Here is a 21,138-nt window from a genome sequence, read left to right as displayed (position 1 = left end):
GATATCTTTGATGCCTGTGCAATTATATTTGCTTTTACTTCTTTGACTCACTGTATGTGAAAATGAGTTTTATCGATCATAGTCGACCGTCATCACCCGGCCTTTTTTGAACATCCTTTTTTATTTTTGGTTTGTTTCGGTAATGATAAGGCAATATTTGGTTAAGGCTGTGTTATTACTGTGGGTGTAAATGTCGGGTTTTTCCTTTTTTCACTTTCTTTTCCTCTTTTCTTTTCCGTATTATTTGTATCGATTCCTTTGTTTGCAGTAGTCGTAGTTTGTGGTAGTGTTGGGTCTCTTTTAATAATTTCAGTATATTTTTAATGGGTTACAATGATGTATTTGAGATTTCAATTCTGAATTCTCATTCTGAGTAACCCTTTTTTCAATTTGCTATGTGTAGTGCTATTAAAATAGGCGTTTTATTGATATAGTCATTGAAGAATCTTTTTTTTTTTTTTTTAACAGTTATTTGTAAGTAATTCTGCAGTCTCATGCTTACATCTAATCCTAATATCTTTTCTGTTCTGTTTCTATTCGAGGTAGGCATTGGTTGATAAAGGTTTTGTATTCTTTTCTTGGTCTTGGTTATTTCAAAATGCAATATAAATGTTACAAAAATATATTATGTTTCATGTGTGAAGAATCAAAAGTACAAATTTTTGTCTTCGTTAAGCCCGATTATTTTAATTAATTGGATTCTTAAGTTCAATTGAAGTCGATTGTTATTCAACGTTGTGTCGGTAAGATATTTGCAACTGTCAGGTCACGAATCATGTATTAAGTTAAGCATTAGAATTTACAGATGATATTAGTTTGTAGTGGGTATTATTATCGAGCTCTGATTTTGCAATGTATTAAGTAATTGTAGAATACTGTACTGAGTAAGTGATCCTAGGGTGGTAATGCTATAAGTAACCGATCTTATGATGGTAATGTAGCGAGTTTCCGATTTTAGGATGGTAATGTAGCAAGTTCACGATGTTGGTATGGTAAGGTAGCAAGTTTATGATCTTTGAATGGTAATGTAGGAAGTTTACAATCTTAGGATGGTAATGTAGGAAGTTCGCGTTGTTACGATGGTAATGTAGGATGTTTACATTCTTACGATGGTAATATAGGAAGTTAACTATCTGAGGATGATAATGTAGTTTGTTTGCGATCTTAGTATGGTAATGTAGGAAGTTTTCTATCTTAGGATGGTAATGTACCAAGTTCATGATCTTACGATATTAATGTGGAAAGTTATCTATCTTAGGATGGTAATGAAGTATATATTTGTTCTTACGATACTAATGTAATTGTAATGCTATAAGTAACCGATCTTATGATGGTAATGTAGCGAGTTTCCGATTTTAGGATGGTAAGGTAGCAAGTTTATGATCTTTGAATGACAATGTAGGAAGTTTGCGGTCTTACGATGGTAATGCAGGATGTTTTCATTCCTACGATGGTAATGTAGGAAGTTAACTAACTGAGGATGATAATGTAGTTTGTTTGCGATCTTAGGACGGCTATGTAGGAAGTTTTGTATCCTAGGATGGTAATGTACCAAGTTCATGATCCTACGATATTAATGTGGAAAGTTATCTATTTTAGGATGGTAATGTAGTATATATTTGTTCATACGATACTAATGTAACAAGTAATGGATCCTAGGATGGTAATGTAGTAACTAAGCGATTTTAGGAAGATAATGTAGTTTGCAACATTAAGATGTTAATGTAGCGAGCGCGTTTAAGATAATTCTATAGTACAGCGAATGAAAATGCTATGGAACTTTAATTGACGATGAGACGAACATTTATCTATGCGGGATTAAATTTTAAATTTGCAAAATTCTAAATAAAGGATCGATTTAAATATTGTATATACTTATACGAGACGTACGATCTTCTACGATCGAAATAAAGTAAAGCTTGAAATACTAATTCCTTATTTATATTCAAATTGCTTCTGTTCGTGATAAACTAGTTTATTAATCGTGGCGAATTTGTTTAGATTTCTTCAAATTTATTTCCCGCCTGTTAATCAACATCGACAAATTAGTTGAACGATCATCCTTAAAAGTTTTCCTAATTGGTTTTCATATAGTTTAAATCCCTTTCCACTATGAAAGAAATATTGCAATAATCGAGGAGGAAGGAAGAAAATGAAAGCTATTGATATTTATATTTCGTAATGGCTAAATTGCGTTGAATAAAATCGACGACCTCGGTTTACGTTATCGTATTTCACGTAATCCAGGATTCGTTTGGTAAGCACGATATCACTTTGAGGGATCAGGAATGTACACATAGACAATGGAAGACTTCATTCTTTTAATTATAAATTTGCAATCCATTCAAAATCCCCTCTCGGCTCACGACGCGAATCATTATAAGTACCATAAGTCATCATCGGTAGTCATTACGGGTAAGAACATTTGGAATTCGCATTGGAGTGCAAGCTGAACGCGTGGACACGCCCGATTTCTGCACGAATTTCCCGTCGAAACAAATGATAAAAGGAGCGAATGCAACTCATCCTCATAATAATTGTTTATTGTTGAAGTGATATAGATATAATGATCCGTAACGTAATTTAACTACAATGAGACAGGTTTCGCAACTAGCAAGAATCGTGTTTATACATGGATTATACAATATGTACAGAAAACCTAAGATCGTACAAGCAATACTTTGTTTTGGACAACTTCACAGGACTTGCAATCGGGGAATAACTCTGCCAGCCTTTCCGTGCCCCCTTTTCCCCATCTTTTTCGTATCTTTCTCCTCTGTTCCTCGTCTGTTCCTCGGTTAAAAACGACCACGTTGTGCAAGCACGCGAGACATCTGCACATCTCCGAACGTGTAAACGTTCCCCACTTAACTTACCAGACATTTTGAATAGCACACTCACGATTTACATCCACTTCTCTAACCTTCCTCCTTTATACTCATCGCGTGTTTGTTATTTACAACAATATTTATATATATATATGTATACGACCGTCGCTCTCGAAGGAGACTTTTGATTTTCTTCCTAAAACTACCTTTCAGACTCTCCAACGCTCTCTCGCCGTTCTATTCATTTCCACCTAACTCTGTCGTGTTTCTCTCCTCTATTCCACCTTTCGTTTATACACCGTTTCGATTCGTCGCTCTTTCGTTTCCTTTATTTCCCTTTCTCTAGATTTCCAATCAAAAATTATATCGAACAGAGTGTTTCGTCTTCGAAAAGATTCGTAATTGTCGCGACTATATATATATGTGTATGTATATATATCCTTTTATTATTATTATTATTCCTGGGCAAATCTTACCTAATGATTGCTTTTACAAAATGAACGCATAACCACCGTACAGATATATGTTTATCGATATGCCTTCGAACGAATTGGATCGTAGAAAAGAAGAGAAAAGAATCGAGAAAGCAAAATACCGCGAGAGGAGTAGATTCAGGATCACTCGGATCGCCATCGCGATCGGCTGTGAACTTTATTCTCGTATTTTCAAGGTATTTCGTAAGAACGTTTAAAAACATCGTCTATTCGTGAGTATATCATCCAGTTCTACACTCTCCGCGTACAAAACTGTTTATTTTATTTGTCGCGATCAAAGACGCCGCTCCCGCAAGCTCGAGAAGCTTCCGCCATTTTGTATCCTCTTTATCCGTTCGCGCGTACCTTTCTCGTGTTCTTTTGTGCAACTGGCTACGAAATAAGGGTGGATCGAAATTCTATCGAATTTACGAATCGGTATCGAAAGATCGCCAAAGATAAATTTCTTCCGATTAATTTCAAATTAATATTTATTTTTGCATCGCTAATATTATTGTAATATTTTCTCCGTGGTAAGTAAAAGCTTTCGGATTATTTAAGCATTTGCACTCGATGACGTTTTCTCTACAACGAAGGCGACGATATCGTTTCGAATAGTAAATGAAAAATTGTGCTATAATTAATACGTGGATGATAATTATTTCATTTCAGTGCCTCGCATATCGTTACGTTGTCTCACATTTAATTTATTAATATCGGTTTTCGAAATTCTATTAACCCCTTGGCTACCGTGCTTTTGCTTCTGCGACACGGAAGGCGCATATAAGCGCTCAACACAGTTTGCTTTTCTGACACGGAGGGCGCATCTATATCCAAAATTTTACCGTTCTCGGTGGACATTGTAAACGAATTCCTACCTGTGTGGTACGACCGGTGCGTTTCAAAGTCTGCCGTAGTCGAAGGGTTAATTTTCTAGCGGTGACCGCTGTTTTTCTAGTACTAGTGGTAACGACAGTGGTGACTCTAGGTCAAATTGACTTGGTATCGTTAGTGGTGACATGACGTCAATTTGACGTATAGTGAGGGATACCTATAGTCCATCCAAAGAGACGAGATTTCACTGTTTACATTAACACCTGCGTGATCAGTCAAGTGGTCTGTAGCTATTAGTCTATTTTCTTCAGACCCAACTAGGGCCTAATTCCATAACTCTCTTCATTCCACAATTCCAGAACTCCTTCAGGGATCCAGTCATTGGGTATTGCGAAGTCCACCTAGTCTGATCACGCACTCGCTACGTGCAGTCGTTGAAAGGACTATAGATCTCGTAAGTATACTTCCAGATACTCGGATCTAGATACCGAGTCAATTTCACGAGTCACCTCAATTGATACGTAGTCAACGCGACGTCGAATCACTGCTACAGTATCGATACCGAGTCAGTTTGACATCGAGTCGCTGCCATTGTAACGATACCGAGTCTATCCGACGTACATCATCATTGATATTAGGAGTGAATTTAACTCAACTTAACACTGCTCTAGTAGCGATACGGAGTCAATTTCGTGTCAAGTCACTGTTATTGTTTCAATACGGAGTCATTACAGTGTCTACAGTAGGTCATCATTTTGAGGTTAAACGATGACTGAGAGTGAACTCTCGAGTGCAAAGGGTTAAATTATCGGTTAAACGCGATGGAAACTGTTACTCGATGCTTTCGAAGCTTCCGTTTGAGAGAACAGGTCTCGTATCCGACGTCTTGGACCGTGACAAGTGGTGTTCGGTAATTTTTGATTGACGTATAGCCACCGTCGAGACAGGAAACACCGTGGCTCCTGTTGATCTCGCGTTTCGCGCGAGAGTGTTCGAATCGACGGAGCTCTTAACAAGTTACCCCTAAGCTAGTTAAAAATCAGATAAATTACGTAAAGTGCTTACTGGACAACACGTATGCTGCTATCGTTACTTTTTACACGTTTTTACATGCGTATCGTATCTCGTCTATTATTAGTAGTTTTTATTTATTTATTTATCCTTTCATCGCATTTCATGGTTAAACGTGAGAACATACAGGAAAGCCATTATACACGAGTATTACTTTTCGAGTACGAACGAATCGTGATCGATTGCACGCGCACCTTCGATCATGTTCTCAGACTCGAGAGATTCGCGCGACAGCGATAATACGATTCAAATCATTCCTTTCAGACTCTTTTTTTTTTTCTTCTTTTATTATGTAAACGGGGTTACGCGTTTGTTCGACGGGGTTACGTGTTCGTCTGCTACGAATCAGCTCGGATAGCATTCGCGATAACGTGTAATTTTGATTTGGATCTCGACGATTCGCGGTAAATCAACCTTTAAGCGAATGGACGTTATTTATGCGAAATAATTCGTTAGCGAGTTGAATTTCGCATAACGGCACGAGTGGAACGACACCCCCGATTTAGTTTTCGTTGAGATATTTTTTCCGTGTCGCATGAGAAATTCTCGATACGAGGTACTTCGTACTTCTTAGCTTCGATATTAATCGAAATAGATGGGAATTATAATTTTCGAAAATTTGCACGTATTACGATCCAACGTAAGTTCTGATATGACTAAATAATTCCTCCCTTTGGTCATCGATGAATCGCAGAATCTATTTTTCATTATTACGATTAGCGAGAAACGAATAATACTCGTCGACGATAACTCGTATGCGTAAAATTATCCGAAAATTTCGAGATGAAAATTTGAATCGTGTGCTACACGTTCGTCGTGTTCTTCAAATTTCGCGATCGTTTTTTGCGTTGAAAAAGCGATTACCGATCAATCGTTGCTCGATAAACTGGTCGTAGGGTTCGGAGTAAAACGAAAAAACGGGGGTTGTCACGATCTCGCTATTTCACCGTGCAGTGGAAGAGAAGATGGTCAGGAAAGGAATAAAAATTGGGAAAACTTGGGAAAGATTGGGAAAAATTTCTTCGGCTGTCGTATAGAGACACGCTTGATTCAGCGTTTTCGATAACGCAGCATCGGATAACGTATCGCGATGCGATGCTGGTTAGAAAGGAATCGAAATTCGACTAAAGGGCAGTTTAACGAGGCTCCACCTAGGAAAAGACTCGAGATCGATGGGTACCGGGGAACACAAATCGACGTCGGCTGTCTTTCCGTATAAAAGAACGACGGGACACGTTGCGGTGCGTGCTGTACATCGAGTGTAAATAATAATACTATGATACAAAGTATAAGTACATTGGTTTATATGATTGCAGGCTGCTCCTCTCATATCACAGCGAGGGCGCTGCCGGGCCCGCTTCGAAACTTCTAAAAACGACGTCTCTTGGAAAAAAAGAAAGCGACGTACCTCTCGAGTATTCTCCTTTCCGCCGTGGAACGCGAGGTACAAACGCTGTGAGACGAATTGGCGAATAATGCCGCGCGTGGTCGAAGCACACGGTTTCTCCGTGGTCGAGGTTAAAATTTCGAAATACGAGGAGCAGAGAGTCGATCTCGCGTTCGGGATCATATCGGACACCGATCACGCGGTATACCCCGTAAGGATTCATTTCTAATAATAACGTACGATAACCCTAAAGTGAGGTGACCATCACTGTCGCGCATGGACGGTCAGAGTATGGAGGGCCAGGACGTCGCGGCGCCACGTGTCTTGCGGCCGAACGGCTCAGTCTAGGCGCCACGTCCGTCGGTCCCTCGTGCGAAAGCACGTGTCGCGGGGAGAGAGTTCTGACGAGAGACCGGGTTACGTGGCCGACGACTGACTCACACGGGACAGACCAGCCGCCGTACCCCGCGAGTCCTCTCGAACGCGTTTAAGACTAGTGTGACAATAGGAACATGGTATCTGCTCTGGCTCTGGGAATCAAGAAGGATATGTCGTCGGACGTTCGGCTCCCGAGTCATTCGGCTCGCGAAATGCACTGAAACACTACTACCGTTGCCTCTCTCTTTCAACGTCTTTTCTTCTTCTCTCTTTCATTCTCTGTCTGCCTATGCCTGTGTAACAGCCAGGACGGAGTTCAGTCACCGAAAACGTGAAGCCTCGAAGAGGATGGATACGTGTCGTCGATCGAGGTTCACGTGGCCAATCCTTCGCCCCTGGCAGCCGGTGGCGGTGGAAGTCGAGCCGTGGGTGGAGTGGAGTTGCTCTCCGACCTGGCCGTAAGAGCGTCCCCTGTCCACGAGGACACGGTCGCGCTGTTCTGATTGCTGCCATTCGAGCCCGGCGTGCCGGGTGAGTGGGTGGGTGACGGTGTCTGGAAGAGCATGGACCCAGACGGAATCGAGGACTTCCCGTCGAGCAGTGGCCCGTTGCTGGTCGCTGCCATCGCTTGCTTGTCCAGAGGGAATCCGGCCCCGGCCGCGTACACCGAGCCGAATAATCCCGCGTATTTCCCAGCGGCCACCGAGTGACTCGGTAACCCGTTGTTACTTTGGATCACCGAGATCTCGTTCAGCTGTAAGTAAGGCACGGCCACTGGTTAGCTTTACTCGAACGCGATCACGAAGAAAATAATGATCGTTAATGACTCAGGGGTTACAAGGAATATTCATCTTTCGTACGCTGCTCGTCGATGTTGTCGATGTCGTTGCGATCTTTTCGATTCCTCGGTGATCGATTTATTCGTTTCTTTAGGATTTATACATCAGATTTGTAGTCACATTGAACGATTTAGAAAATAATTCGGAACTGAGTTAGGTAAATGGAATTGTTTTTCATCTTTCAGACAATTTCGGTGTAACTAGCTAGGCTTGTAATCGTACTCTTCCTGTCAAATTTATTTACATTTTACAAATATTTATAATCTTCGAATTAGGGGAATTTCTATCTTACATTCTTATCGCGTTACTATGTAATTATAAGTTTCTCTATCGATATTCGATTCTATAACGAGGTTATATTTCACATGTCCTGGCAGGAAGGAACTTGGTTCCCTCGATGTTCTAAACAGTTTCTTCCTCAATTTCGAACTTGGTTTTCCCAAAAAAGAAATGAAAATCTTGCTTGAATTTCGGAACACCCAGTACATCGACTCGCTTATGCTGTATCTTTGCAAATCGTCTACCCGTATGCTTGGAGACCGCTATAAACAACGTTTACCTTTATACCGAAACAAAACACGCGATATTCTCACCAGAATGCCCCATTAAACGCGAAATTTGTCCAACGTCTCGTCATACCGACCGTGACATCCGGTAATAAACAAATTACTCGAGTGGAATAATTAATCGGCGATGGGAGAGCTTGGGTAAGGAGAGAGGAGGGAAATTTGGATAATCGCTTACTTTTTGCTGCACGCCGTTAAGGAATGGCGCGGGTAGATACGGGTAGAAAAGATCCGGCCGTCGCTGGAGGAACTCCGAGTCCTTGGGGGTGATGGGTAGGGGAGGCAGATCCAGGGACATTCGACGACCTCGTCGAGAGGCTCCGTTGGTCCACATATGAGTGCCCATGTGCACCTGCGGTCAGAAAGATCGGTGCGCCTGGTCAAAACGCGTCTGTCTGCGGGGGATGTTGCAATGTGTCGCTGATCTTTCATCGAGCTTGCATTTTGGTTCTTTCCATTACGTTTTGTACGTTACGCGTTATAGCGTTAGTACAAGCGGTAGCAGCTAGCTGGTGTTAGTGAATAAACTCGAAGAATCCAGAGACACGGGGACAGCGGGATGGACGAAGAGAGAGAGAGAGAGAGAGAGAGAGAGAGAGAGAGAAACAGACAGACAAATGGGGAAAGACTGAGAGAAACAGAACGAGGGTGATAGAGATAGAGAAAAAGAGATAAATACATAGATAAAGAAAGAGTGAGAGTGAGAGAGAGAGAGAGAAAGAGAGAGAAAGAGAGTGGGGAAAAATGATGTGTATACCTTGAGATTGCCCTTGGTGGTGAAGGCCTTCTGGCAGACGGTGCATCGGAACGGTTTGTCGCCTGTGTGAGTTCTCATATGGATCTGGAGCGCCGAAGACGAGGAGAAATTCTTATTGCAAATCTGGCACAAGTGTTTGCTCGGCACGCCTGCAAATACACACACACAGTTTCGCTGAACAGACCCTGACACGCAAGTTTAGCGAAGGTTCTCAAGCTTGTCTCTTTTCTTCGAGGGAGGGAAAGTGTGGTCGGCTTCCGTGGCCGGGGTGGACCAAGGGTAGCTCGTTACGAAGACCTCGAGACAGAGAGAGAGAGAGAGAGAGAGAGAGAAAGAGAGAAAGAGAGAGAGAGAGTCCGCGCGATCGTCGGACGAAAGACGAGAGAAACGTGAGAGAAAGGTGAAAGAAGGAGCAAACCTGCCACCAAGGAGAGAGCGCGTGAAAAGAAAGAGCGTGGTTGCATAGAAAAGCACAGGCGTGCACAAGTAAGCGAAGCTAGATGTAAACAACACTCGCTGCCGAACTCGCGCTCCGACTGAAGCTCGGATGCGATCTCTGTTTAGCGAAACAGTTCAACCTGCTGCGCCAAGCCAAGCCTTGGACCGTTCGAATTGTGCTCGATGAAGAAGCAGACTGAACAGACGCTTTTCAACTGGTATTCCGCTACTTACTGGCTGGTCTCTTTGGCGCTGGCAGCTCCCCCTCTGACGGGGATCTCTTCACCGCGAGATTTTGCTCCATCGAGGTCGGTGGCATCGGTGGAGGAGGCGGCGGAGGCGGTGGAGGTGGCGGTAAGCTGGAATCTTCTGCGCACATTGGACTTCTCGAGGTTTCGTGCTCCTGAGATTGCTGTTGGTGTTGTTTCGAGTCACCGAACAAATGCGGCGGCATGTCGCGAATCTTGTGGGTTAGCATATGCTGCTTCATGTTCCCCTACGAGATAGAAAATATGCCTTGATTACATTACAATCATCATCCTACAGCCTCGAGTTCAACCACTTCGTCGATTACACCACTCTGCACAATTACTGATTTAAACGTGTACGAATCTGTCAGTGTTTTCCCGTCTATAGATTTTTCGCTATAGATGCTCGGACTAACACGACCTGTTAACTACTACGCGTGCAAAATGTAGAAAGAATGAAAGGAAAAGTAGCTCGTGCTACTGCAACGGAGTGCTTTCGATCGTCTGATAGATGGAACAGTGCCGATCGAATATATGCCGATCGAATGGTACCGAAAATGGCGTAAACTCGAACAAGAATACATAGTGGTGTTATCATAGTTTTTGTTTCATTGTCAAAATGCAGCAGGCTCTTACCAGGAGGCCGTGCGCCGAGGGTAGAAGTCCGAGGGCGGGCGACATCAGCGGGGGTAGGCGGATGGCAGGATAGACAGGCGTTAGCCCCCGCCCCCCTCCGGCTCCTTTCCGCCCCCGGTTCTTCCGTTCCTCAGGTCGCCGCCGCCGCCTGCGTTTCGCTTTTTCTCGACTACTGGCGCACGCTGATCCGAATTGAGGATCGGGTGAAGTGATCGAACTGTTAGCGGGCAACGGTTGAGACGCACAGACGCATGCTTGCTGCCCGGAACCATCGTTCTGAAAGTATCGTAGAAAAAACAAAGGTACAGAACTGAACAAACCTAAACCGAACCAGGCATTGGATCGTGATCATTGATTCTTTACTTTCTCTCTTTCATTTTCATTTTCATTTTCATTTTCATTTTCATTTTCATTTTCATTTTCATTTTCATTTTCTCCTTAACCGATAAACGAGCAACGCGTGTCGAACTTGGGGATCGATTGCGAGTTAAGCGAATAGAATCTTTCCCGATCAATTTTCCAAACTTATGAATTGCTACTTTGCATTGGTATACTGTTCTAGTTGAATAAGTTCCCCTTTCTAAAAGCAACGGAGCATAAATGTTCATCTTGAAGGTTGCACGAAAGGAATCCTGTAATGACTGGATTGATATATGTATTTTCAGAAATACCGTGTTATTAAACGTGAAATACAGCGTTAGCATTGAATTTGTCAAGTATAACGAGTCGTTCGACACGCGAGTTCCAACGAAACTTTGGTAGATTCGTTTCGATCGTGGCAATTTATTAACTCCATTTCCACCTATAGACGATAGCTTTTCGCGATTTTTCCGAGGACAAGTGAGACAAGTGGGAAAGTAAAAAGTAGAATTTGTCAGAAATTTCTCAATTTTCTCGAGACTTGAATCCGAGTGCTGGAAACGATCGTCACCGGGTGAAACTTGGTTCGTTTTAAAAGCGAGAATCGTATTGTAAACGTCCGTAATGTTTAATGTTCGTTTCGCGGAGCAATTACGCGAACGTAGTAAAAATAATCGCTGAGACGATTTCGAGAGTATGGCAATGATAGAGAGGAATAAAAATTTGAACGAGAAACTCGAGGGTTTACGCGTTTCCGAGAGTAAAGCGATCGGTTTTTAAATCAGGAAACGGTGAACGACATCGTGAAAGGCTAATTGCGTTTGTAAGCTGTGGAATATTCCGAAATATATCTTTGCGAATCAGTCGGTTTAATTACATGGAAATCCGCGTGAACGTTTCCACCAGCCTCGTAAATATCGCAAACCGCTATCAATCCAGTCGCTGCACGATTTCTCTCGAATTCGTTTGGTGAGCAGCAAACAATTCTCAGAATGAACGCGTCCAATTCGATCCTTCCGATCCGTCTAATGCATGAAAGTTACGTTACCTTAGTGGAAAAGCCTCTGTCGCATATGCTGCATTTGAAAGGTCGCTCCTTCGTGTGGCTCCGGTAATGTATCTCCAGCGCGGAGTTGCACGCAAATGTCTTGTAGCAGATATTACATGTGGTGTTTCCACGCACTGTAACAGATCGTACTTCTTTACAATTGCTTCCCGACACTTTCACACGCTTCTACCGTCCGTGAAAGCAATTTGTAACCGCGATTCGACCGGTAAACTATCCGTCACGAATGCGAGAAAACGGTCTAATCTAATCGTCAAACGCACGGACGCCGGCTAGACGACGTTGGCAACGCGAACCTCCGGAACCCGAAGCCGATCGTTATCCGCGGTGGCCTGGCTCGAGAACAACGTGTCAGAGAGTCACTTGGTCTGTTTTGGTAGTTTTAACGGAAGGTGTGAAATGAATCGTACAGGCAACAATCCGTTTTGCAAAGAAATTTATTTATTTATCAAATATCCATAGTTTCGTTCTTTCCTTCCTCCTTGCGCAAAAAAGGAATACAAAACTAATATCTGTGCACGCAAACTCTGTGTCTATCCGTACTTTTGTTCTTTTTCTTTTTTTTTTTCTTTTCCTTTCATTTCATTTCTTTTCTTTTCTACGTCGAACAGTGACTCGAACTGAGATAGAAAAAGTCAAGAATGACAGAGGCATAGAGAGAAAGAGAGAGAGAGAAAGAAACAGAGAGAAAGAGAGATAAAGATACAAAGAGAGAGAGAGAGAGAGACAGAGAGACAGAGAGATAGAGAGAGAGAGAGAGAGAGACAAAGACAGAGAAATACCGAAACAAAGGTGTTCAAACAGATAATAAAAAGAGTCAAGCGGGAGGGTAGGAGTGCTAGGTCCGGCTACACCACAAACAGGATACGTCGATATACAGCTTGGATAAGGTGGACGAATCAGTCAGACTGGCGGTGAGGATCAGTGAATCGTGTCAGATCGATCGGGAGGTGTAGCAGGAACTGCAGCTCGCCCCGATGCTAGCAGCGCCTACCTGCTGGCCCTCCGACAGCCAGGCCGAGCGGGTTGTAGGTCGAAGTCGCAGCCAACACGGCTGACGTGGTCAGGGAAGCCAAGGGTCCGGCGGCGCCGCTTCCAGGAGTCACGGCGTTCATCGAGCTCACGCTGTTTATGCTCGACGAACCGATGCTGCTGGTAGACGGCGACGAAGAGACCGCTTGCAGCAGGCCTGCGAACATGCCGAACGGATGCGGATGGTGGGTCGCGGTTTGCGGAGGTGGCGTTGGTACAGACGCCACTGAGGCCGGAGTGGAAGATGCCCGAGGCGTCAAGTCTAACGGAGCGCCAGAGTTTGGCGGACTGTTGCTCTTTTCGCTGCCGTTGTAACGATGAAACGGCGGCGACCTGGCAATGTTCCCTACCGTCGACGTGGCCGTCGTAGTGATCGTTCGCACTTGATTCTCCAGAGCGGCGAGGGAAGTAGAAAAGCTCGGTAAGGCCATGTCTTTGTGCTCGTTTTCCTCGCTCTCGCGATCCTGTTCGTCCTCCACGTCCGCGCGACCATCGCGATTCACGTTGCATCTCTCGTCCTCTTCTCTACGATCCTCCTCATCGTCGTCCTGATCCTCCGCTTCCTCGCTGTGCTCCTCGGTATACCTTTGTTGTTGCTGCTGCTGCTGTTGCTGCTGTTGTTGTTGTTGTTGGTGATGTACGTCCTTCACGTCCACGTCCAGGTCGTTTTCATGAGCTTGCCTTTCCAGTATCTGCTGCCGAGTCGGAGGGAAGCTCAACGGAAAGCCGGCTCCAGCGGGGTGAAGCGGTGGAAAGCCTTGCGGGAGGAACGATGCCAATGGGTGATGCGGATAACCCGGTGGGAACTCGTTCACCTCGCCGGCTTGAATCTGCTCCGGACTCAGCTCCGTCGGTTCCCCGGTGTGCAGTCGTATGTGTTGCTGCAGCACCAGCGCGTTGGTGAATTTCTTGTGGCAGACGGGGCACTGGTGCACCGCTCTGAGCGGCGGTTTCGCCCTGTGAACGCCCATGTGAGTCTTCAAGTTACCCTTCGTGGTGAACGCTCGACCACAGATCTTGCACTTGAACGGGCGTTCGCCCGTGTGGGTCCTGTAATGCATCTGCAACGCGCTCTTGCAAGACAACACTCTGTGGCAGATGACGCACTGGTTAGGATCGGTGAGTTTGTGCTCGATGTTGTCGACTAATTGCTGCAACTTGGACGTTTCCGAGGTCTTGGTTATCTCGATCAAACTTTCCCAGGAGTTATCGTTGCTACCTGGTCGCGGTAGCAGGCTGGAATAGATAGCCGGATCCTTGGCAGGGTCGATCATCTCGTTGGCCGAGACGGCAGGCGGGTTTACAGCGGCAGGAGGGGCGTGATGGGGTATTTGATGATGCGCGGGTGGTCCAGGAAAGAGAATTCCCGCGAACGAGGTTTGAAGGCTTCCGCTGCTGGCGCTACTGCTGGCTGGGGAGGCACCAGGGTACGCTACGATGTGCTGTGGCAGACGATTCATGGTTCCCCGACCGGACAAGTTCTCGGGTTGTTCCTCCATCTCCTCGTCCACTTCCATGTCGCCGTCTCCTTCCAGTCGTCCGCTCATCTTACTGTCCATGCTACAGTCTTCGTAAGTTTGCGGTTGAGAGGGTGGATTGACAGAGGATTGGGGTGAATTCAAATACCGTCTAGTGGTTTCCTCGAAATCTTCGCTCTCTTCCTCGGTCGGTTCCTCCGCCTCCTCCGGCTCTTTCTTAGGCGTTATCCTCTCGGTTGCTTCTCGGCTCGTAGGCCGTTGGTGTTGATGTTGATGTTGATGATGATGATGATGATGATACTGCTCCTGCATAGGCGACCGCTGTTCGAGCTTGATCTCGTCTCTCTGCTCGAGCTGCTGCTTTTGTTGTTGGTGATTGTCGTGAAAGGAATGACGAGAGTTGGTGGACACAATCGCGGGGGAATGTGGGGACGTGGTCGGGGCAGTGGTAACGGGTTTACTCAGGTTCTCCGGCACGTCCTGATCGTCTCGATGAGCGACAACCGGCGATCTGTACAGGGGTTGCATACCGGGAAGGGCTAAACCGAGTGGCAGGGGCGGTTGAGGAGGTAAAAAACCGTGCGCCGCCACCGGGTGATAAGAGGAATGGTGAGAAGGCGGTGGCGGCGGCGGGGACGGCATCGGTCTCTGACCAGAGGCGATTTGCTGTAGCAAGGGTGGATGGTACTTGTCCAGGTGTTCCGGAACGGGATTCGGGTTCATCTTAACATGTGGAAACTTGGCCGTATGCCTCTGGAAGTGGACCTTGAGGTTCCCTTTCGTGGTGAAGCGGCTGCCGCAGACGTTGCATTTAAAGGGTCGCTCACCTGTGTGCGATCGTATGTGGATCTGAAGCGCCGAGTCGCTGCCAAACACCTTGCCGCAATAGCGGCATCGATGCTTGAAGAAAGGCTCTCCGCGACCGCTACCGGACTTTGAATCGTACGGTGAGAGGCGGGAGCCTTTTCCGCCTCTGAACGCCAGCTCGTCGGCCAGGTTGTTCGCCAGCAGACCCTGGCTAGCGTTGTCCAACACCTCCTGGGCTCTCTTCTGCAGCATCTCCAGAGTGTTCGGCTCGTGCAACGGTGGCGGATCGGGGTTGGTTATTATCGACGAAGCTAGGGAAGAACTGATCGAGCAGAGAGGTGGTATTTGATGAGACATCGGCACCTGACTACCGCTGCTGCTCGTCGTCGCGGTCGTCCCGGTCGTGTTCGACGAAGCTAACGGAAGATTCAACGGAGACGCGCTGCTGCTCGGCGTCGGTCGTTCTTGAGCCAGGTTAGGCGTGATAGGAGCTGGCGAGGTTTGCTGGTGACTCGGTGGACGCGACGACGGAGGCGACGTTAAGCTCAACAGAGGTTTAGGCTGGATGATCGGAGACGGTGATATTTCCTTGTTATCCGACGGCTCGCCGGGGCCTTGCTGTTGTACCGTTTGGCTGTGCGTGATCGACAGTTGTTGTTGAAGTTGACTGATCAACTGAAGCTGGAACACTTGTTGATGTTGCAGCGTGTACAGAGTACTCTGCAACATTGCCAAGTCCTGCAGAGCCGCCTCGCTGTCCGCGCCACCGGCCAAGGCTGTCGCTGCGAACTGAGCGACTGCCACTTTCGTGTTCTGAAGGGCTTCCAGAGTGACGTGACTAGTTCCAGCTGGCGGGAATAGACTGGCAGGCGTGCCACCTTCCACAAAGTTGTTGTTATTTTCCGCATCCTGTCTGTGATGCATTTGCTTGCGCGATCCTTCCTCGTCGTCTTCTTGATCGTCCTGCTCGTCCACGCCTTCCTCTTCGTCCTCCTCCAAAGCGTCTTCCTGATCCTTGTCGTCTTCGTCGCCATGATGAGACCTGGACGCTGTGAGGTCCACGGCTTCGTCTCCACCGGCTCCTCCACCACCGCTCTCTTCCCCATCCGACGTAAAGTCATTTTCCTCTCCTGCAACATTCAATTATTGTCGCGATTAACCACAGTTTCCATCCTCCACTCTAGTTTCGAGCTTTCTATCTTTAAAATTAATTTCCCTTTTTCCTATTTTCGCCCCCTCTCTTGCGCAATTCTTTGTCTCCTCTCGAAACGCTTCGACTGCCATGCACCTTTTTACGCGGTACGCTCGGTGGGCCACGATATAGCTTCCACTATTCTTAGGAAAAAGAAAACGGTCGAAATTATTAATGTTTTTCATTCAGAGTTGTCTATTTATTCGCGTTGTTCAAATTTTCGGAAAATGGTTGGAATAAAACGAATATAAATTGAAAAAATTAGTATCGCCGGACACCGGTGCCCACCGTCACAGTCAACGCGTCGAGGGTTTTGCGTATTTCGCGAATACCGTTTCGATTGTTCGAATTTTCCGAAGCAAAGGATCGATTGCTGGATTATATTATCATCGCTACTTTACGTTACGACTTATTCCGACGATTTCACAAAATTTAGATTCAAATTATACCGGAATACAATTTCGAAATTCCATCGCTTCTGCGAGCATTTTATAGTATTCGTTTATAGGAGGGTACACGATCGTGTTCGCCGAGTGAAGACTGACAAATTTGAATCTTATTAAATTATTCAATTTTTTTTTTTCTATCTGTAATCGCGAGTGAGAGAGATATAGAAGCCTGTTCGAGCTATGCGCTGCTTCCTGTATGGCGAGGACAACATCTATGCGAGGAAGCCATGCCAGTTTCATCTGTATTCAACGTTTAAATCATTTGTATGTATCACACTAATGACGAAAAAAAAAAAATCTATAAAAAACGTCGCTCGTTTGAGATACCGTATGTTCTATGAATTTCAAACAGTTGATCATGTTGTCGATGCAACAAGAAGCATTTGGCGAACAAACTTTACATATTAAGAGGTGTAAATGGCACGCTTGGACACACCGTGCGGATATTCGCTATTCTCCTTCGTTATCCTAAATCGAATCGCAGGTTCGAAAGATCTCACCACGTACCAGAGATACCAAATTTCCAAAGACGTTCCGCAAACTGGAAATACTATTTCGCGTAAAATTAATTCCTATTATACTTTCAAAGATACCAAGATTACGAAATTAATCACGTATAACTTGTGATAAATCGACGACAGATTATTATCGAATAACGGCGTTGGTGCACTTCTGAATTACTGCGAATCCAAGGACATTCGTTTTCGTGAAACGAGACAGGCAGTATTTTCATCGAGTAGATCCAAGAGATGAAAAATCGTTGCCGGAGACCATGTCCAAGACCTGGTTCTTGATACATTGCAGTTGGAATGTGAGAACGCGTTAGACCAAGCAAGGCGTTCTATTATTCGTACGTGACGAATATGACGAACGACTCGCGAATTGATCGTCTAGAATCGAACAAGAAATTCAGTCGACTTTGTTATGATCCGTGGCCAATGAAAATACATTCGAAGATGCCGATACTATCGATACTCGAACCTAACGTTGAATTACGAGTTTATTTCGAAGAAGAATTACAGCAAGCAATTAGGATAGTAATTAATCCGAGGAAATTATGGGAAATTATATAAACAACGTCTAACCCCATCTATACTCTCTAGTAGTTTCATACTGTTCGTATTTCTTGAATTCCCAATTGGAAACTCGTAGTGGCAAAAGCAGTGGAATATATTCGCTGGAAACGATGAATCCTTTGTATATTTCGATAGGTACATCGACCTTCCAACGGATGAAACCGTCGCGTGCTCTTGACGTAGCTCTAATTTAATATTTCACAGAGGAAAAAAGAGAAGGAGAGAGTACAGATTTGCAAGATGTCTGATAAGAGATGGAAGAAGAGTAAGACGGTGGAGAGCAAAAAGGTTGGAAGAGAAGGTGATTCCGGTGAACAGTTTAACGCGCGAAGATGAAAGCTCATAAGGTTTCGCTTCACGATTAAAGCAGTCGCCAAGGCTGGAACGGGGCGGACGCTTGGCAGGTCGGCGCGTAATAGTTAAAATGTACAGTGTCGCGGTGAAACCGAGGCAGAATTGCTAATCGGAATCGGTCCGATTTTATTTACCACCCAGGCACCGTCGACACCGATCACGAAACGTACGTGCCGATAATTCCTTGGTAAACGGCGACCGTCGACACTCGCGACTATGCACGACGACACAAAAATATAACAAACTGGTGGTAAAAAAGCGTGTCAGAGCAGGCGTTGACAAAGGCCCCCGAGAGGACTGTGCGCACATTCGTGTCAATGATAAGAAGCGGCGGCGCGCGGCGATTAGTATTCCGCGACACGGCGCGTGAAACCCGTACCGCTGGAAACTTTTAATACGCGCACCGGGGCCAATGAAAAATGGAAATCGCGCAATTACTATTCCCGGCGGGCCAGTCAGACCCGTTCGAACCGCACCAGTTAACGTTTCACTCGTCACCCGTGGTGACCTCGCCACTGATCCACTAGAAAATTCGAGTCAACCTCCAAAGAGCTTCTTCCATCGCTGCTGGTACCGTAGTAAGACGTTTTCTCTCGAACGGGGAAACGCGTGCGACAGAGAGAGAAAGAGCGAGAGAGAGAGAGAGTGAGAGAGAGAGGGGGAGAGAGAGAGGGAGAGAATTCGCGGGAAGTGTGACGCGTGGCGATGCGTTCAAGGTCAGCGTTGCGTACCGGAAAATCGGGGGCACGAGAGTCTGGAGGACCTGCAGGTGCCCTGTTTGATCCCCCGGCACTCGAGGCGACGCGTGATGCTCCATCTCATGAGCTGCATGTCTCCACGGGTCCGCGGACGAGGCTCGTGCGTGGCGCCGACTTGCGGAGGCGCGTGAAAGCTGCGCTGCGTTTCTGCCGGACGTCCGCGTGTCGACCGGTGTCATCCGGCAAGGACGAGAACCGACTGATCGCTTGGTAAAGAGCCGGCCTGGGCGTAGGTACCGTCGCGCAACGTCACGCGTCACCCTTTCCCCCACCACACCGCCCCGCCGCCCCCCACCAAACAACCTCCCTCTCCCGCGCGCAAGCCTGTACACACGGTTATGACAAGGAAGGCGGCGCGGTTCATAAATCAGGGGGTAAGGGGCGGGGCTTGCGCGAACCACTCAGCGGCCGGTTATTAATTATTATACAGAGGGAACCCCTCTCCTTGGTTCCACCTACGCCGCGCAACTTCCGGATCCACGGCGCTGCGTGCGAACCGGCCACCGAGCGATACGCTCCACGCGACCCGCTTTCGATTTTCTTCCTTGCTCGGGCTTCTTGCCTTGGGGGGCGGCAGCAAAGTGTGAATTCGAGGCGCCCGATAGAGAGTCCCTTTGGTCTTCTGGAATGTGTCTAGACGTCTCTCTCTCTCTCTCTCTCCTTTTTCTTTTTCCTTTTCTTTTTCTTCTCCTTTTTTCTTTTTTCTTTTTTCTTTTTTCTTTTTTCTTTTTTCTTTTTTCTTTTTTTACCGGGAATCCTCGATTCGTAAACGAGAATGAAGATTTAAGAATCTGACGACGTATAAGAGGAGCTGCTACGTATACTTTGCCAGTGCAAGTGCCGTCAGACAGAAACGTTTAAAATAACGAAGAGATAACTTTCTTCGTCGCGTTCGTCGTTTCTGTATTATTTACCATCTTTAGGGTAATTCCTCGTCGAATTTTGTCAATTTTCGATACAATCGTTTTACAGATCTTTGAAACAATTTATTAGCGCTTTTATCAAACGGTTTGGTATTATATGTCTCCCTTAGAATGCAGCAGGACGACCAAATATTTCCCACTTTTTGTTTAGGTGAGTAATGCGATAGTAACGCGATAGAGGATATTACAGTTCTGTTATTCGATGAAGTTTATTATTATGAAACGATTTCTACGTTCATCTAACATTGGTGTACCTTATTGATTTTCATTTTTGAAAACAATATCTGTATTCAGCTGAATTCTAACCCGATATTAATATATCAGTTTGACGTTGTTTTGTTAAATTTTCTTCGATAAGGATGACTTTGCCAGGATATTACGTGGATCTGTGCGTTTGTGGAACACGATGTATGTTGTTATTTCGTTAATATCGCAAACGAGATTATCTAAAAAATTAATGGCGCGTAACCTTTTAACGAACTTGAGAATTACGCATTTATTTTCCCTACACCCTTGCATGAAATTTAGAATAGAAGCTTTCACCAACGCTCTGTCCTTGAAGCGGAAACATTATGGAAAGATAACTGCCATTAGGCTTGCGTGCTTTCACTTTAAGTCGGCACGGCATTCTTCGAAAAAGCAGGGTCTATACGAATATAGCTGAACATCTGTCTCAGATTTTGAAACTAACCAATGTTTCCATTTCCTGTTTCCAACATTTTGTTTTATCGTGGTTTTAGATTCATTTGTTTCATCGTATAAAATAAAAATGTTTCATCATGTAAAAATTGGCGAAGAGTAACGATTCAAAATTTATTACGCAATCGCGATAAATGAAGTACGGACGTTTGCTTCGGGGAGTAAGGGAACTTTTTAATTGGACGTTAATTAATAGGCAGGTAACAGGTTTCGCAAGTGACGAATACAGCACTGGCTAGAACGCTAGCTTTTCGAACAAAGAAACAGCTGGGCGTGTCGATCCTAGCAGCTGAATAGAACCTTACCGGATTATCTATACTGGGCATAAAATAGCTTTAATTCGATTACGTGTTATCGGGCGCGAACATGGGTATTTCGTATGGCTTCGTGATCAGCTTTCGACCTCTTCAAGACTACCCAGCTTGCCTTAGGACAGACGCGTAAAACTTTGGCATCTTGAAAAGAATTTCCCTTCAACCAGCGACCAAC

The 21,138-nt window shown here is 45.4% G+C and overlaps 1 protein-coding gene across 1 annotated transcript; it reads right to left on the bottom strand.

Annotated features, from left to right (window-relative positions):
- Positions 1–7,650: 7,650 nt before the first annotated feature.
- Positions 7,651–19,147, bottom strand: salm (spalt major). The gene is given in 9 exon segments (XM_017906745.1): positions 7,651–7,725; positions 8,555–8,638; positions 8,641–8,728; positions 9,134–9,282; positions 9,806–10,067; positions 10,456–10,731; positions 11,864–11,997; positions 12,876–16,328; positions 19,001–19,147. Coding segments are annotated over 8 exon segments (4,530 nt in total). The 5' UTR covers positions 19,101–19,147; the 3' UTR covers positions 7,651–7,725; positions 8,555–8,570.
- Between the last annotated feature and the right edge of the window lie 1,991 nt (positions 19,148–21,138).

Source organism: Eufriesea mexicana, unplaced genomic scaffold (genome assembly GCF_001483705.2).
Source record: "Eufriesea mexicana isolate 0111107269 unplaced genomic scaffold, ASM148370v2 scaffold6047, whole genome shotgun sequence".
Classification (NCBI taxonomy): domain Eukaryota; kingdom Metazoa; phylum Arthropoda; class Insecta; order Hymenoptera; family Apidae; genus Eufriesea; species Eufriesea mexicana.
The sequence above is the reverse complement of the archived record's forward strand: the minus strand, read 5'-3'. Positions and strand labels throughout refer to the sequence as shown.